This window comes from Coregonus lavaretus, assembly GCF_964263955.1.
Source record: "Coregonus lavaretus genome assembly, chromosome: 24".
In the NCBI taxonomy this organism is placed as follows: domain Eukaryota; kingdom Metazoa; phylum Chordata; class Actinopteri; order Salmoniformes; family Salmonidae; genus Coregonus; species Coregonus lavaretus.
Genome location: NC_140011.1, coordinates 31,276,863 through 31,298,887, shown reverse-complemented (window position 1 = coordinate 31,298,887; position 22,025 = coordinate 31,276,863). Strand labels below are relative to the sequence as shown.

The following is a 22,025-nucleotide window of genomic DNA, read 5'->3' as shown; positions in this document are numbered from 1 at the left end:
TTAATTCGCATTACGAAAGAAACATTAGGCTAAATGGCTATATTTTCTATTAATCAAATATACCAAACACCAGGCCAAATTCTAGCATATAGCCTAACCTAAAGCATAATAAACCGTTGCGATGCATGTGATTTTTAATAGTCTAGTTATTTTCGAACTAAAATAAACCATGGCTTTTACGCACAAAGCCATGGTCTACGTGCCCATCAGTTTTTACATATCAGGGCTAATACAAGTTATAGGCTATTATATGCCTTCATGCGTAGCCTAGTATTTAGCATTGAAACGACCAGCCACTTCGTTGGAGTGGAATTTAAACTTCATCAACAGCCTATCAACGACTATAGCCGATGCGTAGTGCATTGCCCAAATTGGGCTTGCAAGCTCAAAGCTCAAATTCGCTATTGATATATGAATCTGACAACGAATGAAACGTTATTTGAAAATAATATGAAGTCAGTTTATTTTCGTTTAATCAAACACTTGTTTAGTAGGCTACCTGGCCTACCATTTAACTTCCACTCTGATTATAATCAAGATAACCGCTGCCCCAGTGAAAAGCCAATGCACAAGGTCTGTAAAGAAGTTAATTTAGCCTATGTTGTGTCCAATCCACTATTAGTAGCGGGTGATAAGACATTCTGCAGCCCTCAGTTCCCTCTGTATCGATGTTTCTCAATTAAGCATAAGCCTGCATTCTTATTTAGCTTGCATTGACCATTCAGAATTGACCACCGTCACCATGCCACCACCACCAATGGCGTGTGGGACGATGCCAATATGATGCCTCCTTTATAGGCTTGCTAGCCATGAAAGCATTTTGTTATGATCATTTTGTGTAGGCTTCCACTTAATTGTAATTAATAGTCCTACATTATTTCGATCCAAAGCGAATGGATAACGGTTGTAGAATAAACCCATAGCCTATCAAAAGACAAAATAGGCTATGGACTTTTTACATTTACATTTTAGTCATTTAGCAGACGCTCTTATCCAGAGCGACTAACAGTTAGTGAGTGCATACATTTTTCATACTTTTAAAGTAGAAACTCAAATTATACAAATCAGAATTTGGATAAGCCACTGATGTAGAAATAGGCTAATTAGGAATGCATAATCATTAGGCCAATAAAAGCAGTGTCATTAAATCTCCGAAAGCATTCCCTGTTTTATAAACGGTGTTTATGATACACTATAACTACGCATAATTGTTAGTCGACTATACAGACAATAAAGATGTTAATGAATCCGCCACAATGTGTGCTTTTTAAAAAATTATGTCACTTTGGAATGTTCCGTTAGCTCGCATTCAATTCAGCAAAATAAAGTTAAAACTTCAACCAATGATGTGGCGGAAAAGCTCCTCCAACCAATAGGAAGAGGGAAAGAGGAAACATTATTGCGGGCGCGGGGTGTGGGCAGAGGAGAATTGTCCCAAGTAGCGATTGCCCTGCATAGCAAAATCAACGTGCAAAACCAAAATCAACGTACACAACTTCATCAAATTTCAGATGGACGGATCCTTCAGAGCCGCGAAGGATGGTGGAAAACTCGCTGCCATAGAAGGCCATAGCAAGCAAACTATCCAAAACGAGCTTTAAAAGGGAAAGAGCTAGATGCTTAACCCAACATAACCAATTTTTACTCGTACACATCGTTCCTTTTGCATCATCGGCTCTGTCCGAGGACTGCATAAAGGGGCTGGAAAGGTTCTTGGAGCGAGAATGGAGCGGGCGCCAAGCATAAGCCCCAGCGGCGTAAGTCAGCCCCCACAACCTGCCCAGCATGAACCTATTAGTTTCGGCATTGACCAGATTCTCAGTGGTACCGACCAGGACGGATCACAGAACACGACCCGGAATGTTTCGAATACTGGCAACTCCACAAGTGGAGGAGGTTACCAGCTCGGTAGTCCAACTGGAGCCAGTGTAGCGCCCTTCACTTCGCTTTCCGGTTCTTTCCATGGCATTGCATCATCATACGAGGAATCAAGTGCATACGGAGTGAACTTGACTTTCACCCCAGGAGGGGTGATACGCGTCCCGGCGCACAGGCCGCTGGCCGCCGCAGTGCCTCCTTCTTTAGCCAGCGCGGTACCGGGGCTAGGCAGCATCAGCTTCCCCTGGATGGAGAACAGCCAAAGATTTGCAAAGGAAAGATTTGCAGGTAAACTATCTCCATTCAAAGTGTATTTTACTCTATTCACCAGGATGTGGTAATTTCCATTTTAAATCGGTAAATTCAGGGTTTTCGTATGCTAGTCTATTCTTTTTCAAAGATGAATTTTCATTTCACTCATGGAGTTGAAATGGAATTGACCAGGTCCACAAATAAAGTATACTGGACTAGTCTAATCAGTTGAACCACATGAACTTGCATTTTAGTCTAATTATGAAAGCTTTATATTGAGGGAAAATGTGTAGGCCTGGGCTACATGTTGACAGAAATAAAATCAACAATAGCATACAAAACAAATATTTGATGAAAAACAGATCTAAATAATTAAATATTCTTATTTCAAAGTAAAGTTTAACTCAAAGGATAAAGCCTGACAAAAAAATTAAAATACACTTTTAAATGTGGGGTAGGCCTATAGAAATACTGGCCGAATTAGGGCCGTTCTCTTAAAGCGATTCATTCGGCACAAGTTACAATACTTTGCAGTTTTCACCAATTGGTAGAGCATGGCGCTTGTAACGCCAGGGTAGTGGGTTCGATCCCCGGGACCACCCATACGTAAAAATGTATGCACGCATGACTGTAAGTCGCTTTGGATAAAAGCATCTGCTAAATGGCATATTATTATTATTATTATTATTAAAACTATGCCAATTAATGTATCATAAGACACAACTTTCTTACAGGTTTTACCACAAAATGTAACAAGCAAATATCAACTGATCACAAATATCAAATTGCAACCAGTGTAATTCTAATAAATAAACACAAACTGTAGACTCGCACTGAACAATAATTATTTCGCTTTTTAACCATTTAGAACCGTCAATGAAAATAAAAACATTTTATCCACATTTTGAATAATATTTCGATTGATTAAATCGATAGGAGGGATGCGCTCTTATCGAAATTGCTACGATACATTGCACAAGTGTTTCAGACATCTTCATATAGTCTATTAGCTACACCAAAACCCAATTCTATTTGGCTACTACTGAAGGAACTGTTTTGTGTGTGTTTGTGTGTGTGTGTGTGTGTGTGTGTGTGTGTGTGTGTGCGTGTGTGTATTTATTAAGGATTCTCATTAGCTGCTGCCTTACTCTTCCTGGGGTCAAGCAACATTAAGGCAGTTATATACAATTAAAAATATTACATGACATTACATTTCATAACACTTTTCACAACACATTAAGTGTGTGCCCTCAGGCCACTACTCTACTACCACATATCTACAATACAAATCCATGTGTACGTGTGTGTAGAGTGCGTGTGTTAGCATGTACATATGTACAGTGGGGAAAAAAAGTATTTAGTCAGCCACCAATTGTGCAAGTTCTCCCACTTAAAAAGATGAGAGAGGCCTGTAATTTTCATCATAGGTACACGTCAACTATGACAGACAAAATGAGAAAAAAAAATCCAGAAAATCACATTGTAGGATTTTTAATGATTTTATTGGCATATGATGGTGGAAAATAAGTATTTGGTCAATAACAAAAGTTTCTCAATGCTTTGTTATATACCCTTTGTTGGCAATGACACAGGTCAAACGTTTTCTGTAAGTCTTCACAAGGTTTTCACACACTGTTGCTGGTATTTTGGCCCATTCATCCATGCAGATCTCCTCTAGAGCAGTGATGTTTTGGGGCTGTCGCTGGGCAACACAGACTTTCAACTCCCTCCAAAGATTTTCTATGGGGTTGAGATCTGGAGACTGGCTAGGCCACTCCAGGACCTTGAAATGCTTCTTACGAAGCCACTCCTTCGTTGCCCGGGCGGTGTGTTTGGGATCATTGTCATGCTGAAAGACCCAGCCACATTTCATCTTCAATGCCCTTGCTGATGGAAGGAGGGTTTCACTCAAAATCTCACGATACATGGCCCCATTCATTCTTTCCTTTACACGGATCAGTCGTCCTGGTCCCTTTGCAGAAAAACAGCCCAAAAGCATGATGTTTCCAACCCCATGCTTCACAGTAGGTATGGTGTTCTTTGGATGCAACTCAGCATTCTTTGTCCTCCAAACATGACGAGTTGAGTTTTTACCAAAAAGTTATATTTTGGTTTCATCTGACCATATGACATTCTCCCAATCCTCTTCTGGATCATCCAAATGCACTTCAGACGGGCCTGGACATGTACTGGCTTAAGCAGGGAGACACGTCTCGCACTGCAGGATTTGAGTCCCTGGCGGCGTAGTGTGTTACTGATGGTAGGCTTTGTTACTTTGGTCCCAGCTCTCTGCAGGTCATTCACTAGGTCCCCCCGTGTGGTTCTGGGATTTTTGCTCACCGTTCTTGTGATCATTTTGACCCCACTGGGTGAGATCTTGCGTGGAGTCCCAGATCGAGGGAGATTATCAGTGGTCTTTTATGTCTTCCATTTCCTAATAATTGCTCCCACAGTTGATTTCTTCAAACCAAGCTGCTTACCTATTGCAGATTCAGTCTTCCCAGCCTGGTGCAGGTCTACAATTTTGTTTTTGGTGTCCTTTGACAGCTCTTTGGTCTTGGCCATTGTGGAGTTTGGAGTGTGACTGTTTGAGGTTGTGGACAGGTGTGTTTTATACTGATAACAAGTTCAAACAGGTGCCATTAATACAGGTAACGAGTGGAGGACAGAGGAGCCTCTTAAAGAAGAAGTTACAGGTCTGTGAGAGCCAGAAATCTTGCTTGTTTGTAGGTGACCAAATACTTATTTTCCACCATAATTTGCAAATAAATTCATTAAAAATCCTACAATGGGATTTTCTGGAAAAAAATTTCTCAACTTGTCTGTCATAGTTGACGTGTACCTATGATGAAAATTACAGGCCTCTCTCATCTTTTTAAGTGGGAGAACTTGCACAATTGGTGGCTGACTAAATACTTTTTTCCCCCACTGTATGTGTGTGTCTGTGCCCGTGTGTGTGTCTCTTCACAGTCCCCGTGTATGTGTGTGTGCGTGTCTTGCTAAACGGGAAATATTACAATTATAAGTGTATTATTATTATTATTATTATATATTGGGGTATAGCCTAACACAATGTGCATTTATTAATCAATTAATCTGTTTGCTTTTTGGATTTATGTTTCTATTTATTTAAACTAAATGTTTACATGGAACATCTAATGTAACTGAGAGTAGATTATTCTTATTACGTTACAAGCTACGTATTCTTTTCAACAGAAATTAACTTATAATAGATAATTGGGCAATATGGTAGCCTACTGTTTGCCTTATCCGTTATTATATAGTAACGTTGTAATAAAATAATCGGGACACTCCAAAAAGTAAAAAGTAAAATAGGAGAACCTCTTCATCTGAAACGTAAATGTTTCCCATTCTGTGTCCCAGTGGATGGCCTGTAATATTTATCAGGACTTTTGTTTTTCTTCTGGGAGGAACTATGCAGATGTAAAGTGTCATTAATATTGCAGGAGGGTTATATATGATTGTGTGTCAGCCTTTTGTGACGAAAGCAAGAAGCTCTCCACATCAGAAATGAATGGGGAAAACACACCTCTTTTCATCAACATCCTCAGCATAATTAACTGTCAATGTATAGGCCTATAAATATTCAGAATATTACATCACTATTACAGCAATCTTTCTGCTACTATAAACCACTATAAAAACCCATTGTATAAGTTGAAATATAATAAAATATCTGGATTTTTACTTGTATTTAACTAAACATGGACTTAGACTGAATTGATCATTTTGTTTGAAAATAGATAATACTTAAGAATATGGTGAACATGGATTTAGTGTTGATTAGAATTAGAATAGCATTATTCAAAGGCAAAAATAGGCCTCTAAAGACCCGTAAAACACTCAAACATTCCAGCTCTATGAGAGAGAAGAGGGGGAAATATTAGTAGGTCAAACCAATGAGCGTGTGAATTTATTTAGATTTTAGATTACATTTACAATACAATGTTCTTCAACAAATTGAACACAACACAAGATCCTGTCAACCTGTGCATGACTTGCTCTCTTTGTTTGTCCAATGTCCCTTCCTCACACACACACACACACACACACACACACACACACACACACACACACACACACACACACACACACACACACACGCAAACCTACACACACATAGCTGCACTGACGCCATTCACAGTGGCCAGGCGAATCGGTCACCCCTACCAGAACCGCACCCCTCCGAAGAGGAAGAAGCCGCGGACATCCTTCTCCCGCGTGCAGATCTGTGAGCTGGAGAAACGCTTCCACAGACAGAAGTACCTAGCCAGCGCTGAGCGGGCTGCTCTCGCCAAGACCCTCAAGATGACCGACGCACAGGTCAAGACCTGGTTTCAGAACCGCAGGACCAAGTGGAGGTGAGACACTGGGCTGGAGAAGGGGAGGGAGAGAGATGAGGATGATTTGTTTTCCATGTGGTTTCTCTGGAGAAAGAGGATGATCTAGTATGGGTTCACTCTCTATCAGTGGCCAACACAACAGCACATCATCAATTACCACTTTCTAATGTCAGTTTCCAATTTTGAGAATTATAGCTTGAATAAAACTGCAATATCACCAGTAACTTAGAGTTCTAATACATGTTATAGAGGTGTGCTAAGGCCCTAGATAACCTAGTTTATCAATGCTAATGCGCACCCAATAACTCATGTGCACTCAACCTAACAGGCATATTCACCCCCTTTATGTTACTGACAGCTAAGCCTCCCCAACCCAACCTGTCTTTTCCCACCATAACCTTCTACAGTCAGAACAGAAGTCTGGGGACAGTCCATGGATTGTACTTTTCCTAATACCTTTCATTCAGCTCCATAGAGTGTAATTAACATTGTACTAAGTGTTTGGATCAAAGAGTTTGTGGCATTTGGAAAATATGTCTTGACAGTGTTGGCGATAAAACATTCAGATTTTAATAGCTTATCAAATATGAACTGGATCACTTGCACAACCACACTACAGCGCAGGCTACACAATAACATGTAATGTAGGCAACACAATAAAATGTGATGTTATATCGGGGAAAGAGCATTTTTGGAACAAATGCAATAAAATAGAATACAATAATCAATGTTAAGAGAGTTAGTTTGATAGGGCTAGGTTTATGAGTATTGCCAAGTATTGTTATGGCTCTAGTGTCATCTGTGTTATTTGTTGAGTAAGATGTACTGTAGTAGGACTACCAATTGACTCATGACAAAAATAAATTAGCCTATAGCCTATCTTATGTTGGGCTAGGATTAATCTACGTATGCTATGTCAGCACACATATCTGCATTATTATTTCTATTCGACAAAGAAAACCATAGGTTATATAGCTAACAAGTGTAACTAGCCTATTTTATGGTAATATCATTATAAAACATAGTTTAACATATCCTAACCTAGCATTTATTTTTGGCAGTCATCAGCTGCGAAAAAAGGCACGCTGTTGTGCTCACAGTAGCTTAGGCCTAAACACTGTTAATAAAAGATGTCAGGCTCAGCGCAGATTTACAAATGTGAATAAATGCAACGTTGTAGGCCTATTATGAAACAATTTGGCGCTAGATTAATTGTACCGACCATTCTTCGATTTTCAGAAATTATTAATGTGATAATACCAGCTACTTCCCCGACATGAGGTTGCTGTTGGAATGTGTCAAAGGTCAAACAACAAATAATAAATTAGGCCTACCAATTTTATATGTTTGCAAATTTACCTAAACATAAGGATAACACCAATCTGTTACTATTTTGATAGTGCTTTCTACAAAATATAAAATATTCACAGAAAAGTTCTGTTACAAATGTTATCTTCAAGAGTGGCTCCATCTTGAGTGCAATCATGTGCAATCAGGTTTTGTTTGGCAACATTGGTTAGTGTCCTCTCTGGTTTCTCCCATGTGTCATTATGGCTCATGCCAGTGTGGTGTCTCTCCTGCTGTACTGCACCAACCATGTGTCCCTGTTCTGATGTTGGCCTCGATGTCTCTGGGTGCATCACATTTTCTCTCTGTATGGCCAAGTCCTCTAACAGTGAATCTTAATAAGTGTCCTGTCTGCGTCTGTCCTGTCCCTGTCCTCTCCTTACCTGCCCTGTATTCGTTGCCAGGCGACAGACGGCTGAGGAGAGGGAAGCGGAGCGTCAGCAGGCCAATCGGCTGATGATCCAGCTGCAGCACGATGCCTTCCAGAAGTCCCTGAGCGATTCGGTTCTGTCCGATCCACTTTGCATCCACAACTCCTCCCTGTTCGCACTGCAGAACCTGCAGCCGTGGGCCTCTGAGGAAGCAGCAAAGATGGGCAGTGTCACCGCTCTAGTGTGACAGGTTGGGGCCCTCTGGACATTACACACTCTGACTGGTCAAAAAGCTTACTGACTGATATCTAAGAAACTGCACCAAGGTGACCGACCCGTGAGCAAAGTGAATTGAGTGATTTATTATTGTCCTTCCAGAACATAGCCAAACTGTGTCTGAGGGAGTCTGAAGATGAAACAAAAACTCAGTAGTTTCCTACCCTGATATGATCTGGCCATGCAGAATGTATGCTGTATGGGTCCTTGTGTCAGATAATTCCTGGGTGGTAGCTTATGACCTGTGGCGATGTACGTGACACACATCACTGAGCCAGCCCCATCATTCCAAACAGACATATTGACTGACTGACGCAGCACAGATTGGCTAATTTCTTCCTCCCACGTCCCATCTGTTCATTCACCACTAGTTACACTACCAGCTCTGTGCCCTTGCATCTTAAAGCTGACCAGTCTGCAAAGGATGAGAAAATTGATGGGAAATGGAGAGAGAAAGAGAATATACTATTTGGAGAATATATAAACCTTTGTTGTTGCATGGAATGAATCTCATCATCCTCTCCTTTTCCATCTTGAATTAAATCTAATTTCCTCTCCGGACTGCTAGTAAGAAGGATTTTTGTATTGACGGACATTGGCAACACTGATCCTAGAAAGCCACTGAATGTACGTACACGTACAGGCTTCCATTCCAATCTACTATCACTCTAAAGCTCAATTAGGGGGCATGCAGTGGTTACATTTGAATAAGAAGGGAAACTATAAAACCAGATATCTACAAGTGAAATATTGTAGGATCGACTGCTTACTGTTCTATTGGGATAGTGTTTAGTTTTGTCTGGACATCCAAAACCAGATAACTGCTACCTCTTTAAACAGGATCCACCCAGAACACTAGCAATACATATCATTTTTTATATATAATTAATTGAAGGGTTAATACACAGCTCAAGGGCTATTTTAGAATAATAATATTTGCCAGTCGAGCAAGAAGCTGTTTTATTCATGTCAGGCTGGACCCATTCACTGGGAAGAGACGTGCATGAGGGTGGCATACTAGACCTGAGACTTGTCCTATGAGACATCTGAGAATGTTTGATGTAGTGTAATAGATGGACAGGATGCCTCCCTATGTATTATACTTTGTATTTGATAAATATGTAAATAACTAAACAAAACCTAATAACAAAAAATGATTATCTTGTTTTTGCTTTGAATCACTCTCTTTATTTTCCTGTGCCCTTCTATTGGTCTCCATAGCTACTGTATTGTTTACATATACAATAGAATATCTGCACAACATGCTCATTACACACAAATACCATGAAAACTGAACTGCACCATAAATATCCATATCACTAACGCTATCTCGGACAAAAACACATTGACCAGGGCAGATTTAGCCTATACGACAAATCTAAGGCACTTACAGGTGGTGAGGAGATCCACAGAGACCATAAAAAGGCTCTCCCCATTAAATCCCCTCTCCCTGAGTGCTGCAGACTCACATTCAGCTGACCTGGGGGAGATGGATAGGTCTGTGTGTTGTGTCCATTATGAATGTGGTCCAAAACTAAATCAGAATATATATCTCAGCATCCCCATTTAAAGCTACAGAATCACCAATAGCTCTTTGTATGGTAGGACTATTCATAGCCACACACAGTAGAGCTGCGCAGACGTGATGTTGCAACAGGACTAACCCTCTTCCTGACAGTCTGATGCCATTAGGGAGAGCAGCCATTAATAAAGCCTCTCTGTTCAGGTTAACTGATACAGGAAGTATCCAGGTCTGGGGGGAGGATGAGATGTGATCACCCCTCATGGATGCAACACAACCAAGGCTGCCGGGCAAAGGGCTGACTTGTACACTAGCCCCCTTTGTTGGCCAGAGTCTATACTGACTCGTAGGGGAATGAGACGCCGTGACATCCCAAACCTACAAACATACTGACTTTGTCTAGTACAGGGTGTCGTCCCACCGCAGTCAAGGACTTGGACACAATGGAGTTGTCATCGGTGATAGAGAGGTCCTGGAGCTGGCAGGCCTTCAAGGAAGGAATAGCAGCGCTGTCTAGTATCAGAGATGTCTGCCAGACACAGAGATAATAGGCAAAATGTCAGAGGTGAAGTGGGACGAAAATACTTGAGAACCATCTGATGAGAGACCATATCAAATCAAATCAAATCAAATGTTATTGGCCACATGCGCCGAATACAACAGGTGCAGACATTACAGTGAAATGCTTACTTACAGCCCTTAACCAACAGTGCATTTATTTTTAATTAAAAAGTAAAATAAAACAACAACAAAAAATGTGTTGAGAAAAAAAGAGCAGAAGTAAAATAAAATAACAGTAGGGAGGCTATATATACAGGGGGGTACCGGTGCAGAGTCAATGTGCAGGGGCACCGGCTAGTTGAGGTAGTTGAAATAATATGTACATGTGGGTAGATTTAAAGTGACTATGCATAAATAATTAACAGAGTAGCAGCAGCGTAAAAAGATTGGGTGGGGGGGCAGTGCAAATAGTCCGGGTAGCCATGATTAGATGTTCAGGAGTCTTATGGCTTGGGGGTAGAAGCTGTTGAGAAGTCTTTTGGACCTAGACTTGGCACTCCGGTACCGCTTGCCGTGCGGTAGCAGAGAGAACAGTCTATGACTAGGGTGGCTGGAGTCTTTGACAATTTTGAGGGCCTTCCTCTGACACCGTCTGGTATAGAGGTCCTGGATGGCAGGAAGCTTGGCCCCAGTGATGTACTGGGCCGTACGCACTACCCTCTGTAGTGCCTTGCGGTCGGAGGCCAAGCAGTTGCCATACCACATATGAGGATGTGACAGACCAAGTGATTTTGTGTATGGAGAAAAACAAATGAGACCTAGTACAGAGCCCCCCTAGTGGACACCAGTAGTAATAAGGTAAGGTGAGGACCATGGCCGCGGAATATGTTTTGGGGTGGGGGTGCTGAGGAGTATTTTTCTCTGCTCATACAGGATAATAAAAGGCCTAGTTCACAAAGTGTATTTTGGGGGAGGGGGGTGGGATTTATCAGGGGGTGCTGCAGCACCCCTACTTCCCGTGTCTATGGTGAGGACCTTTCCATGTCACCTGGTAGGAGCCAGGTGTAATGCCAACAAAGAGTGCAGAGCCTGAGACGTACAGTTGAAGTCGGAAGTTTACATACACCTTAGCCAAATACATTTAAACTCAGTTTTTCACAATTCCTGACATTTAATCCTAGTAAAAATTCCCTGTCTTAGGTCAGATAGGATCACAACTTTATTTTAAGAATGTGAAACGTCGGAATAATAGTAGAGATAATTATTTATTTCAGCTTTTATTTATTTCATCACATTCCCAGTGGGTCAGAAGTTTACATACACTCAATTAATATTTGCCACCCCCGTGCTTCACGGTTGGGATTGTGTTCTTCGGCTTGCAAGCGTACCCCTTTTTCCTCCAAACAAAACGATGGTCATTATGGCCAAACAGTTCAATTTTTGTTTCATCAGACCAGAGGACATTTCTCCAAAAAGTACGATCTTTGTCCCCATGCGCAGTTGCAAACCATAGTCTGTTTTTTTTATGGCGGTTTTGAGCAGTGGCTTCTTCCTTGCTGAACGGCCTTTCAGGTTATGTTGATATAGGACTCGTTTTACTGTGGATATAGATACTTTTGTACCTGTTTCCTCCAGCATCTTCACAAGGTCCTTTGCTGTTGTTCTGGGATTGATTTGCACTTTTCGCACCAAAGTACGTTCATGTCTAGGAGACAGAACGCGTCTCCTTCCTGAGCTGTATGGTCCCATAGTGTTTATACTTGCGTACTATTGTTTGTACAGATGAACGTGGTACCTTCAGGCGTTTGGAAATTGCTCCCAAGGATGGAAGCCTACACATTTTTTTCTGAGGTCTTGGCTAATTTCTTTTGAATTTCCCGTGATGTCAAACAGAGGCACTGAGTTTGAAGGTAGGCCTTGAAATACATCCACAGGTACACCTCCAATTGACTCAAATTATGTAAATTAGCCTATCAGAAGCTTCTAAAGCCATTACATCATTTTCTGGAATTTTCCAAGCTGTTTGAAGGCACAGTCAACTTAGTGTATGTAAACTTCTGACCCACTGGAATTGTGATACAGTGAATTATAAGAGAAATAATCTTTCTGTAAACAATTGTTGGAAAAATTACTTGTGTCATGCACAAAGTAGATGTCCTAACCAACTTGCCAAAACTATAGTTAATAAGAAATTTGTGGAGTGGTTGAAAAACGAGTTTTAATGACTCCAACCTACAGTGAGGGAAAAAAATATTTGATCCCCTGCTGATTTTGTACATTTGCCCACTGACAAAGAAATGATCAGTCTATAATTTTAATGGTAGGTATATTTGAACAGTGAGAGACAGAATAACAACAAAAAAATCAGAAAAATGCATGTCAAAAATGTTATAAATTGATTTGCATTTTAATAAGGGAAATAAGTATTTGACCCCTCTGCAAAACATGATTTAGTACTTGGTTGAAAAACCCTTGTTGGCAATCACAGAGGTCAGACGTTTCTTGTAGTTGGCCACCAGATTTGCACACATCTCAGGAGGGATTTTGTCCCACTCCTCTTTGCAGATCTTCTCCAAGTCATTAAGGTTTCGAGCCTGACGTTTGGCAACTCAAACCTTCAGCTCCCTCCACAGATTTTCTATGGGATTAAGGTCTGGAGACTGGCTAGGCCACTCCAGGACCTTGATGTGCTTCTTCTTGAGCCACTCCTTTGTTGCCTTGGCCGTGTGTTTTGGGTCATTGTCATGCTAGAATACCCATCCACGACCCATTTTCAATTCCCTGGATGAGGGAAGGAGATTCTCACCTAAGATTTGACGGTACATGGCCCCGTCCATCATCCCTTTGATGCGGTGAAGTTGTCCTGTCCCCTTAGCAGAAAAACACCTCCAAAGCATAATGTTTCCACCCCCATGTTTGACGGTGGGGATGGTGTTCTTGGGGTCATAGGCAGCATTCCTCCTCCTCCAAACACGGCGAGTTGAGTTGATGCCAAAGAGCTCCATTTTGGTCTCATCTGACCACAACACTTTCACCCAGTTCTCCTCTGAATCATTCAGATGTTCATTGGCAAACTTCAGAGGGCCATGTATATGTGCTTTCTTGAGCAGGGGGACCTTGCGGGCGCTGCAGGATTTCAGTCCTTCACGGCGAAGTGTGTTACCAATTGTTTTCTTGGTGACTATGGTCCCAGCTGCCTTGAGATCATTGACAAGATCATCCCGTGCAGGTCTGGGCTGAATCCTCACCGTTCTCATGATCATTGCAACTCCACAAGGTGAGATCTTGCATGGAGCTCTAGGCCGAGGGAGATTGACAGGTCTTTTGTTTTTCTTCCATTTGCGAATAATCCCACCAACTGTTGTCACCTTCTCACCAAGCTGCTTGGCGATGGTTTTGTAGCCCATTCCAGCCTTGTGTAGGTCTACAATCTTCCCTGACATCCTTGGAGAGCTCTTTGGTCTTGGCCATGTTGGAGAGTTTGGAATCTGATTGATTGCTTTTGTGGACAGGTGTCTTTTATACAGGTAAAAAAATGAAATTAGGAGCACTCCCTTTAAGAGTGTGCTCCTAATCTCAGCTCATTACCTGTATAAATGACACCTGGGAGCCAGAAATCTTTCTGATTGAGAGGGGGTCAAATACTTATTTTCCTCATTAAAATGCAAATCAATTTATAACATTTTTGACGTGCGTTTTTCAGGATTTTTATTTTATTTTTTCTCTGTTCAAATAAACCTACCATTAAAATTACAGACTGATCATTTCTTTGTCAGTGGGCAAACATACAAAATCAGCAGGGGATCAAATACTTTTTTCTCTCACTGTAGGTCAATCAGCAAGATTGCAGCAGTAATGATCTCTGCATCAGTTGTCAAAAATGGGCATGCCTTCCCAAGGAAAAGCAGCACTGTCTTGTTGAGCTTGAGGTCAGACATCTATGCTCCTTTCCATGTTTGAATGAGTATTATCAGAGTAGGCCAACAGTTCTTCAGAGGTTCACGTAGAGGATATTATTAGCAGTCACAATGAAATTGTACTATGTAGTCATCAATAAAATACAAAAGTATTCCCAACATTTTCATTGCTGATCACAATATTGCAGTGGCTAGAGCTCTTCATTGACTTTGTATAGCAATTCAACATTACAGAAATTACATGGTCACAAAGCAGGTATGATACAAGACAATTATTTATTAACTTTCAGATGACATTCAGGACACCGGTGCATTAGCTGCTTCACTCTACCCTTATTGCAAATCATAATAAAACCGTGAGCATGACTTAAAACCATTGAACAGTTAAATTAAGACAATGATTGGCCCAATGTTAATGTCTCAGACCCTGTGGAACCTACCCTCTGGAAGGGAAGGACAGGAACGTCCATACACCCAACAGCTTATGGATGACGTGAACGACCATCAATTCACTAGACCCATTTACAAACATAACTCAAAAAGAACATACATGAACAGATACCTTCCACACTGCCAGAGGGTCAGTACTTTTCAACACCAACTGACCAGACATTAACACAGTAGCAAGGATTTATTTTACAAAATGCTAAGTTCCAAGTGGGTTTTCCCAGGTCCTTCCACATGAAAGCTGGAATAGTATCACCCCCCCGTCCTCTGAGAGGGTCATGGTGCCGGTAGTGCCATGGGGCTCAGTCTTATTAGCTCCATACTAGTCGGTGTGCCACAGCAGGGCACTGGGGACTGGACGGGCTAAATGCTGTGGCAGTTTGATTCAGACATGGGAAGGGCCAGGAGAGGGCAGAGCAGGCCAAATGTGTGTGTGTGGAAGGGGTGTGGTGGTTGCAAAATAAGAAAACTAAAAAAAGGTTCAACCAAAAATAGTTATTTTTTGTCTTCCACAGTCTGTCTCCACTTCCACAGTTCTTCTATGATCTGAAAAAAGACGGGGAAAACACATTTACCAAAGTATAAATCGTAATTGTCATTGTACTGGTCACAAAACATGTCATTGGTGAGAGCTCAGAACTTCTTAAAGGTATTAGTGTGTGTTTCTCACTGCTGATCAAAATCAGAATTGTCTTCATTGCGCTTCAGGGATGTTTTCCCTGACAGCACTATGGTTGTCATTTCCCAAACATACAATTGAACCACATTGCGTTCCTGACAGACAAGTCAAATTTCACAAAGTTCCTGAGGAGCATTTCCATACCTTGGTGTCTGTGACTCTGAAGCTGTTCTTCACAAAGCTCTCGAACTTGGGCTGGAGTTTAGGCAGGTTCACTCCCTGAAATAACAATATATGACATTACTATAGGTATTTAGATGTGTCCCTTTAGCATTGTGTTCGTTCTGTCTTTTGGTTAACAGTATTTTAACATACATCAGCTAGATCAGCTCATCCAATCTCAGTGTAAGGCCAGTGTATTTCCAGATAATATCATACACAGAACACATCAGACACCAACCTTCTCCACAGTCACCTTCATCTTGGCCTTCAGCTCAGGGACGGTGAGGACTGGTTTGGGGGTCAGAGGTGTTTTAGGGGTTGCTTTGGGGGTCTGGCCATTTTTGTCACCCTTGCCCTTGTCAGGCGTCTTTGACTTAAAATCAGAGAAATTGTTAGACAAGACATGTATGTTAGTCATGTTACATCACTACAATAATACTCTCAGATATGGGAGTGGTCATCTTCAGTCTCAGTCTTTTGGTAAGCAGTGTTGAAAATGCTTCAGTTAACCATCAGCTCAACAAATATCATCTTCGACTAGAAACCATGTAATGGTAGGGCAGAAGATGCGTAAAGAGGACTACCTGTTTTCCAGCTGGTGTGTTGGCTTTAGGGCCCTTTCCATTCTGGGCAGGAGTCCGAGGTTTGGACGGAGTCTGCTTAACCTGAGTAAAACAGAGGTTTCTAGTGTCATTTTCAAAGGTAGAATGAGAATAGGCTTAAATAAACTAAATTACAGTTGTGCAAATAAAGGCACTAACCTTAACAGGAGTTTCTTCAGCCTCACTCTCCTCTTCATCATCCCTAAAGAGGAGACGTGTTACAAATCAACTCTTTATAAAAACATCAGCAGGGAACACTGGTTAGTCAGTCAAACACTACACTTACTCCTCATCTTCATCATCATCCATCTTCATCTTCTTCTGTGAAGGGTAGAAAGGGAAGGACATGGTAAGTGTCATGAGGTGAGGATGTGTGAAGCAAGAGCGGATAACATTCTCTAAGAAATGTGAACGGCCATCTTCAGTCTTTTGGTAAGCAGTGGTGAATATGGGTCAGTAAATCAGCTCAACAAATCATCTTCGACTAGAGGCCATGCGATATTAGGGCACCAGACGTGTACATTCCGTAACGCAGGGTATTTTCCAGCTGGCGTTTCGGCTTAAAGGCCAGTATTCGGGACTAACCTGAGATTTAAGTGCTGGTACTGATGCAGGCCTTTTCTTGGACGTTTGTACCTCTTCTTCCTCTTCATCGTCCAAAGTTTGGTCTCCTCCCATCACTGGTGGAAAAACAATGCGTTAACTTTGAGTGAATAGGACACGACAATTTAAAAAGGATTAAATCGATCAAATCATTCTCCCAGAAATTGACATTTTCAGTCTCAGTGTTGAAAACGCATCAGTAGATAATCTCAACCAGTATCATATCTGACTACAGAGGCCATGGCAGCACTAAAGATACCATGGGAGTAACATTGTCCTGAGATAAGCCATACTCACTGACAAGGTGCTGGCCACTGATGTGGATTGGACCGGAACCAGCCTTGAGACGGAAAACTGCGGGGGATGTGATTGCGAACCCACTAAGACACACCTGCAACACACAATTAACTCCTTAAATCAGCATGAACTCTACACAGGCCATACAACCACCATCTCCCATTCAGGAACAGAACAGAAGTATTGATGACACTTATGTTTGACTACTCACACTTGGCAAGGTGGAGGGTTTGAGTGCAGCTAGCACAACCTTCACCTTCTCACCCTCTGCGTCCTGTCCTTCCACCTCCACAACATGCAGCTCATCCTTGGTGCTGGGGTCCACACACACCTAAGAGCAATCAACAGGAGACACCAAGTTCAGAAATATTTCATCATACCTATAATGAGAAATGGTTAAACAGATATCTTGCCATCAATTAAAATTCTATAGAAAAGATGCACCAGTAACCCTCACCATCCTTAAGTCCAGCTGGTGCTCAAAGTCATCCTCTTCTGGGTTGAAGACAATATCCTTCCCAGATTTCAACGCGCACCCTGTTGAGATAAAGGGTCAATTACATATGAGAAAATACTACATTGCCATCAACTCAGGGAAAGGGGTCCAATGTTGGGGTGGGCAATTTATTACCCTGTAATAAATTGGTAAGACTTCAGATACAACTAATAAAGACTCAACTTAAGACTATGCTATGTTGAATTAGTTGTGTTTGTGCTTTGGCTGGAGGAAAATCATGCACATAAACCGGTAACTTGTGGACAAGGTAGCCCTTCCCTGGTCTTCTCCCAGTTAGGTCTGACTGAGGCTAGGCCAACATGTGAGCCCTGACAAAGGGAACGTGTTCAATTCAACTAGCTGTTACGACATGTTGCTATAAAAATATTTAATATGAGTCGAACTAACTTTACACAACAATTTACAAAAGACATCGCATGTACAATTTGGAGTTCATCACATATTATGTTTATTGTCCAATCACCATTTCAATCTGGCTGTTAACGCCAACTCCCTAACAGAGCATGTCATGCATTAATAAAATGTAACTTAATGAAAGTGGATAAATTATTACAGGTAACTAGTTAAACCGTTTTAGCCAAAACTAGCAATTTAGGAGGCAACGTTAACAAAATCTTGCTGCGCTGCATGAACACATTTCTAGACCGCCTCGTGCGCCATCTTCAAAGCACGTGTTCAGAAATGTTAAACGCATGGAGGGCCAGCTAGCCTTCCCTGTAATGTCAACTTTGTCAAACAATGTGAATTTACCATCAGTCTGACCCAGCTACCACAACAAATTAAATCAACCAGGGCACCAATATGCATAAAAGCATTACCCATATTTTACCCAAAGTAGCTAAGCTTGCTTTCTACCTAAGGTCTCAAGATGGTTTGCTAGCTAACTAATACCGGCTAACGTTCGGTGCCGGAGTTCATGTCTCGTGGCTAACTACCAAGCTGACAACTGGGTCAATCATTCCCATTCCCAAACATTGTAACTAATGACATTATATTCAGAAATAGTAATGTTAACGTTGCTGGACCATAAGTTCACGAAACTCACATCCCCCAATTAATTGTAGCTAACTAGTTACTGTAGCTAGCCAATTGTGCTGGCTGTGTAGCTACCTACCTCGTGCGATGTTGGTGTCTGATGAACAGCCCTTTTTCTTTCTAACTACCGTTAGCTGATATGGAATTTAAATTATACCGAAAACACCAAATTATGCCAGTTAACAAAACAAAGTGAGGGTATCTCACCATAGAGAAAGGTCTGTGGCCCCATTTGTTCCTCGTCAATCCCGTTCATTTTGATTCCTGACAGCGGGCTCTTCTAAGATGACGATGAACTGAAATGCTTCTTTAGCTACGCATGCATACACTACCCGGGCTCAATAGCCACACCTCCTTTCTAGAACGCTGGAAGATTTTCTTTGGTATAATTAATTCACAACAGTTATTTACTGAGAGACGTATTTATGAATATTCATGATCATTGACTGACTTTATATTTTCTTTAATCCAGAGATCCCTCTTTCAATGTACACGCACACTCAACATTTTCTCTAAACATTTTATTGATAGCATTTGCAATGTACAACAGAACATGAAAGCTTAAGCTCTCTCCTATCTTTCTATCTGTCCCAGTCAGAGATATAGTTTTGAATGAGGTGCACCTCTTCCTTACATTTTATATTCAGATTGTTTTGCGCGCTGATTATCATTCATCATCATTTACCCCTTTGAAACCTGAGGCAAAAATAATTGCAATATAATCAATATCTATCTACAGTCATTCGGAAAGTAGTCAGACCACTTCACCTTTCCACATTTTGTTACATTACAGCCTTATTCTAAAATTGATTACATTGTTTTTTTCTTCATTAATCTACACACAATACCCTATAATGACAAAGCAAAAACAGGTTTTATAAATGTTTGCAAATCTATTACAAATAAAAAACGGAAATATGACATTTACATAAGTATTCAGACCCTTTACTCAGTCCTTTGTTGAAGCACCTTTGGCAGCAATTACATTACATTTACATTTTAGTCATTTAGCAGACGCTCTTATCCAGAGCGACTTACAGTTAGTGCACACATTATTTTTTTATTTTTCATACTGGACCCCCATGGGAATCGAACCCACAACCCTGGCATTGCAAACGCCATGCTCTACCAACTGAGCTACATCCCTGCCGGCCAATCCCTCCCCTACCCTGGACGACGCTGGGCCAATTGTGCGCCGCCCCATGGGTCTCCCGGTCGCGGCCGGCTACGACAGAGCCTGGATTACAGCCTCTAGTCTTCTTGGGTATGACACTACAAGCTTGGCACACCTGTATTTGGGGAGTTTCTCCCATTATTTTCTGCAGATCCTCTCAGGCTCTGTCAGGTTGGATGGGGAGTGTCGCTGCACAGCTATTTTCAGGTTTCTCCAGAGATGTTAGATTGGGTTCAAGTCCGGGCTCCGGCTGAGCCACTCAAGGACATTCAGAGACTTGTCCCGAAGCCACGCCTACATTGTCTTGGCTGTGTGCTTAGGGTCGTTGTCCTGTTGGAAGGTGAACCTTCGCCCCAGTCTGAGGTCCTGAGTGCTCTGGAGCAGGTTTTCATGAAGGATCTCTCTGTACTTTGCTCTGTTCATCTTTCCCTCGATCCTGACTAGTCTCCCAGTCCCTGCCGCTGAAAGAAATCCCCACAGCATGATGCTGCCACCACCATGCTTCACCGTAGGGATGGTGCCAGGTTTCCTCCAGACGTGACACTTGGCATACACAGGCCAAAGAGTTCAATCTTGGTTTCATCAGACCAGAGAATCTTGTTTCTCATGGTCTGAGATTCTTTCGATGCCTTTTGGCAAACTTCAAGTGGGCTGTCATGTGCCTTTTACTGAGGATTGGCTTCCGTCTGGCCACTCTACCATAAAGGCCTGATTGGTGGAGTGCTGAGAGATGGTTGTCCTTCTGGAAGGTTCTCCCATCTCCACAGAGGAACTCTGGTGCTCTGTCAGAGTGACCATCGGGTTCTTGGTCACCTCCCTGACCAAGGCCCTTCTCCCCCGATTTCTCAGTTTGGCCGGGCAGCCAGCTCTAGGAAGAGTCTTGGTGGTTCCAAACTTAATCCATTTAAGAATGATGGATTCCACTGTGTTCTCGGGGGCCTTCAATGCTGCAGACATTTTTTGGTAACCTTCCCCAGATCTGTGCCTCGACAAAATACTGTCTCTGAGCTCTATGGACAATTCCTTCAACCTCATGGCTTGGTTTCTGCTCTGACATGCACTGTCAACTGTGGGACCTTATATAGACAGGTGTGTGCCTTTCCAAATCATGTCCAATCAATTTAATTTACCACAGGTGGATTTCCAATCAAGTTGTAGAAACATCTCAAGGATGATCAATGGAAATAGGATGCACCTGAGCTCAATTTAGAGTCTCATAGCAAAGGGTCTGAATACTAATGTAAATAAGGTGTTTAGGTTTTTTATTTTTAATAAATTAGCAAACATTTCTAAAAACCTGTTTTCGATTTGTCATTATGGGGTATTGTGTGTAGATTGATGAGGAAAAAATTTAATAATCAATTTTAGAAGAAGGCTGTAATGTAACAAAATGTGGAAAAATGTGGAAAAAGGGAAGGAGTCTGAATACTTTCTGAATGCCCTGTGTCTATTTGCCATATTGCACACTGAGGAGGAACTGACAAAGTCAACACAAATTAGTCATTCTACATTAGAAGAGTGGTGGCTTTGTCCTGTGATGAGTTTGGCGTTTTAGCTTAACTCCTGTATCTCCCCTTACATTTGTTTTACAGACACATTCCCTCACTCCATAATAATACTTAGTTCACATTTCTGTTTTCCTTGAAGGATTTAGACACACGGATAGATACACACTTCAACAGACAAGTCACAACACCAATGACCAACACCATCCACATTGCATTACGCAGATGGTCATTTCCCATCATTATTTAGATCCAGCCATCATACAAGAGACTCTACCATCATAGTCATGAACCAAGACTATTAGATGCATATGTAAGCACACGTTAGAACAGGCATCAGTCAGGGGCAGACAGACAATTACAGTGATAGACTGAACTGCGACAGCCAAGCCAACACAGAGTTACAGAGGTCACCACGACAACAGTAAAACAGACACAACACATGACACTTAATTAATAATACATTAGGACAACCTCATATTGTTATAGCATAAATACATCAATAAATAAGCAGATACGTAGATCATAGCTGTCGATAAATCAATCACTGAATGCATGAGGTTAAAGGTTCATGTC

At 41.6% G+C, this 22,025-nt stretch overlaps 2 protein-coding genes across 3 annotated transcripts; one reads left to right on the top strand and one right to left on the bottom strand.

Annotated features, from left to right (window-relative positions):
• Positions 1–1,724: 1,724 nt before the first annotated feature.
• Positions 1,725–8,459, top strand: LOC311099331 (T-cell leukemia homeobox protein 3-like; the record flags this gene model as incomplete). Its single annotated transcript, XM_084140052.1, has 3 exons — positions 1,725–2,166; positions 6,275–6,512; positions 8,246–8,459. 3 exons carry the CDS (start codon positions 1,725–1,727, stop codon positions 8,457–8,459), a joined length of 894 nt encoding a protein of 297 aa, XP_083996178.1.
• Positions 8,460–14,685: 6,226 nt separating this feature from the next.
• On the bottom strand, positions 14,686–19,113 carry LOC311100279 (nucleophosmin-like). 2 transcript variants are annotated; one of them, XM_084141134.1, is made up of 11 exons: positions 18,978–19,113; positions 17,676–17,755; positions 17,430–17,549; positions 17,219–17,312; positions 16,904–16,998; positions 16,605–16,639; positions 16,478–16,520; positions 16,301–16,381; positions 15,955–16,089; positions 15,699–15,773; positions 14,686–15,421 (listed from the first exon to the last, which is right to left on the bottom strand). In XM_084141134.1, exons 1-11 carry the CDS (start codon positions 19,024–19,026, stop codon positions 15,371–15,373), a joined length of 858 nt encoding a protein of 285 aa, XP_083997260.1. In that variant the 5' UTR covers positions 19,027–19,113; the 3' UTR covers positions 14,686–15,370. The 2 variants fall into 2 exon arrangements, with proteins under 2 accessions (XP_083997260.1, XP_083997261.1); XM_084141135.1 differs by having other exon boundaries at positions 15,970–16,089.
• Positions 19,114–22,025: the final 2,912 nt, after the last annotated feature.

Excerpts from the sequence above, each read along its gene's own strand:
- LOC311100279 (XM_084141134.1), bottom strand. The coding sequence starts at position 19,026 with ATGAACGGGATTGACGAGGAACAAATGGGGCCACAGACCTTTCTCTAT. Across the intron at positions 16,640-16,903 it reads TACCAGCACTTAAATCTCAG|AAGAAGATGAAGATGGATGA; the intron begins GTTAGTCCCGAA and ends TACCCTTCACAG. Across the intron at positions 16,382-16,477 it reads CTGAAGAAACTCCTGTTAAG|GTTAAGCAGACTCCGTCCAA; the intron begins GTTAGTGCCTTT and ends TGTTTTACTCAG.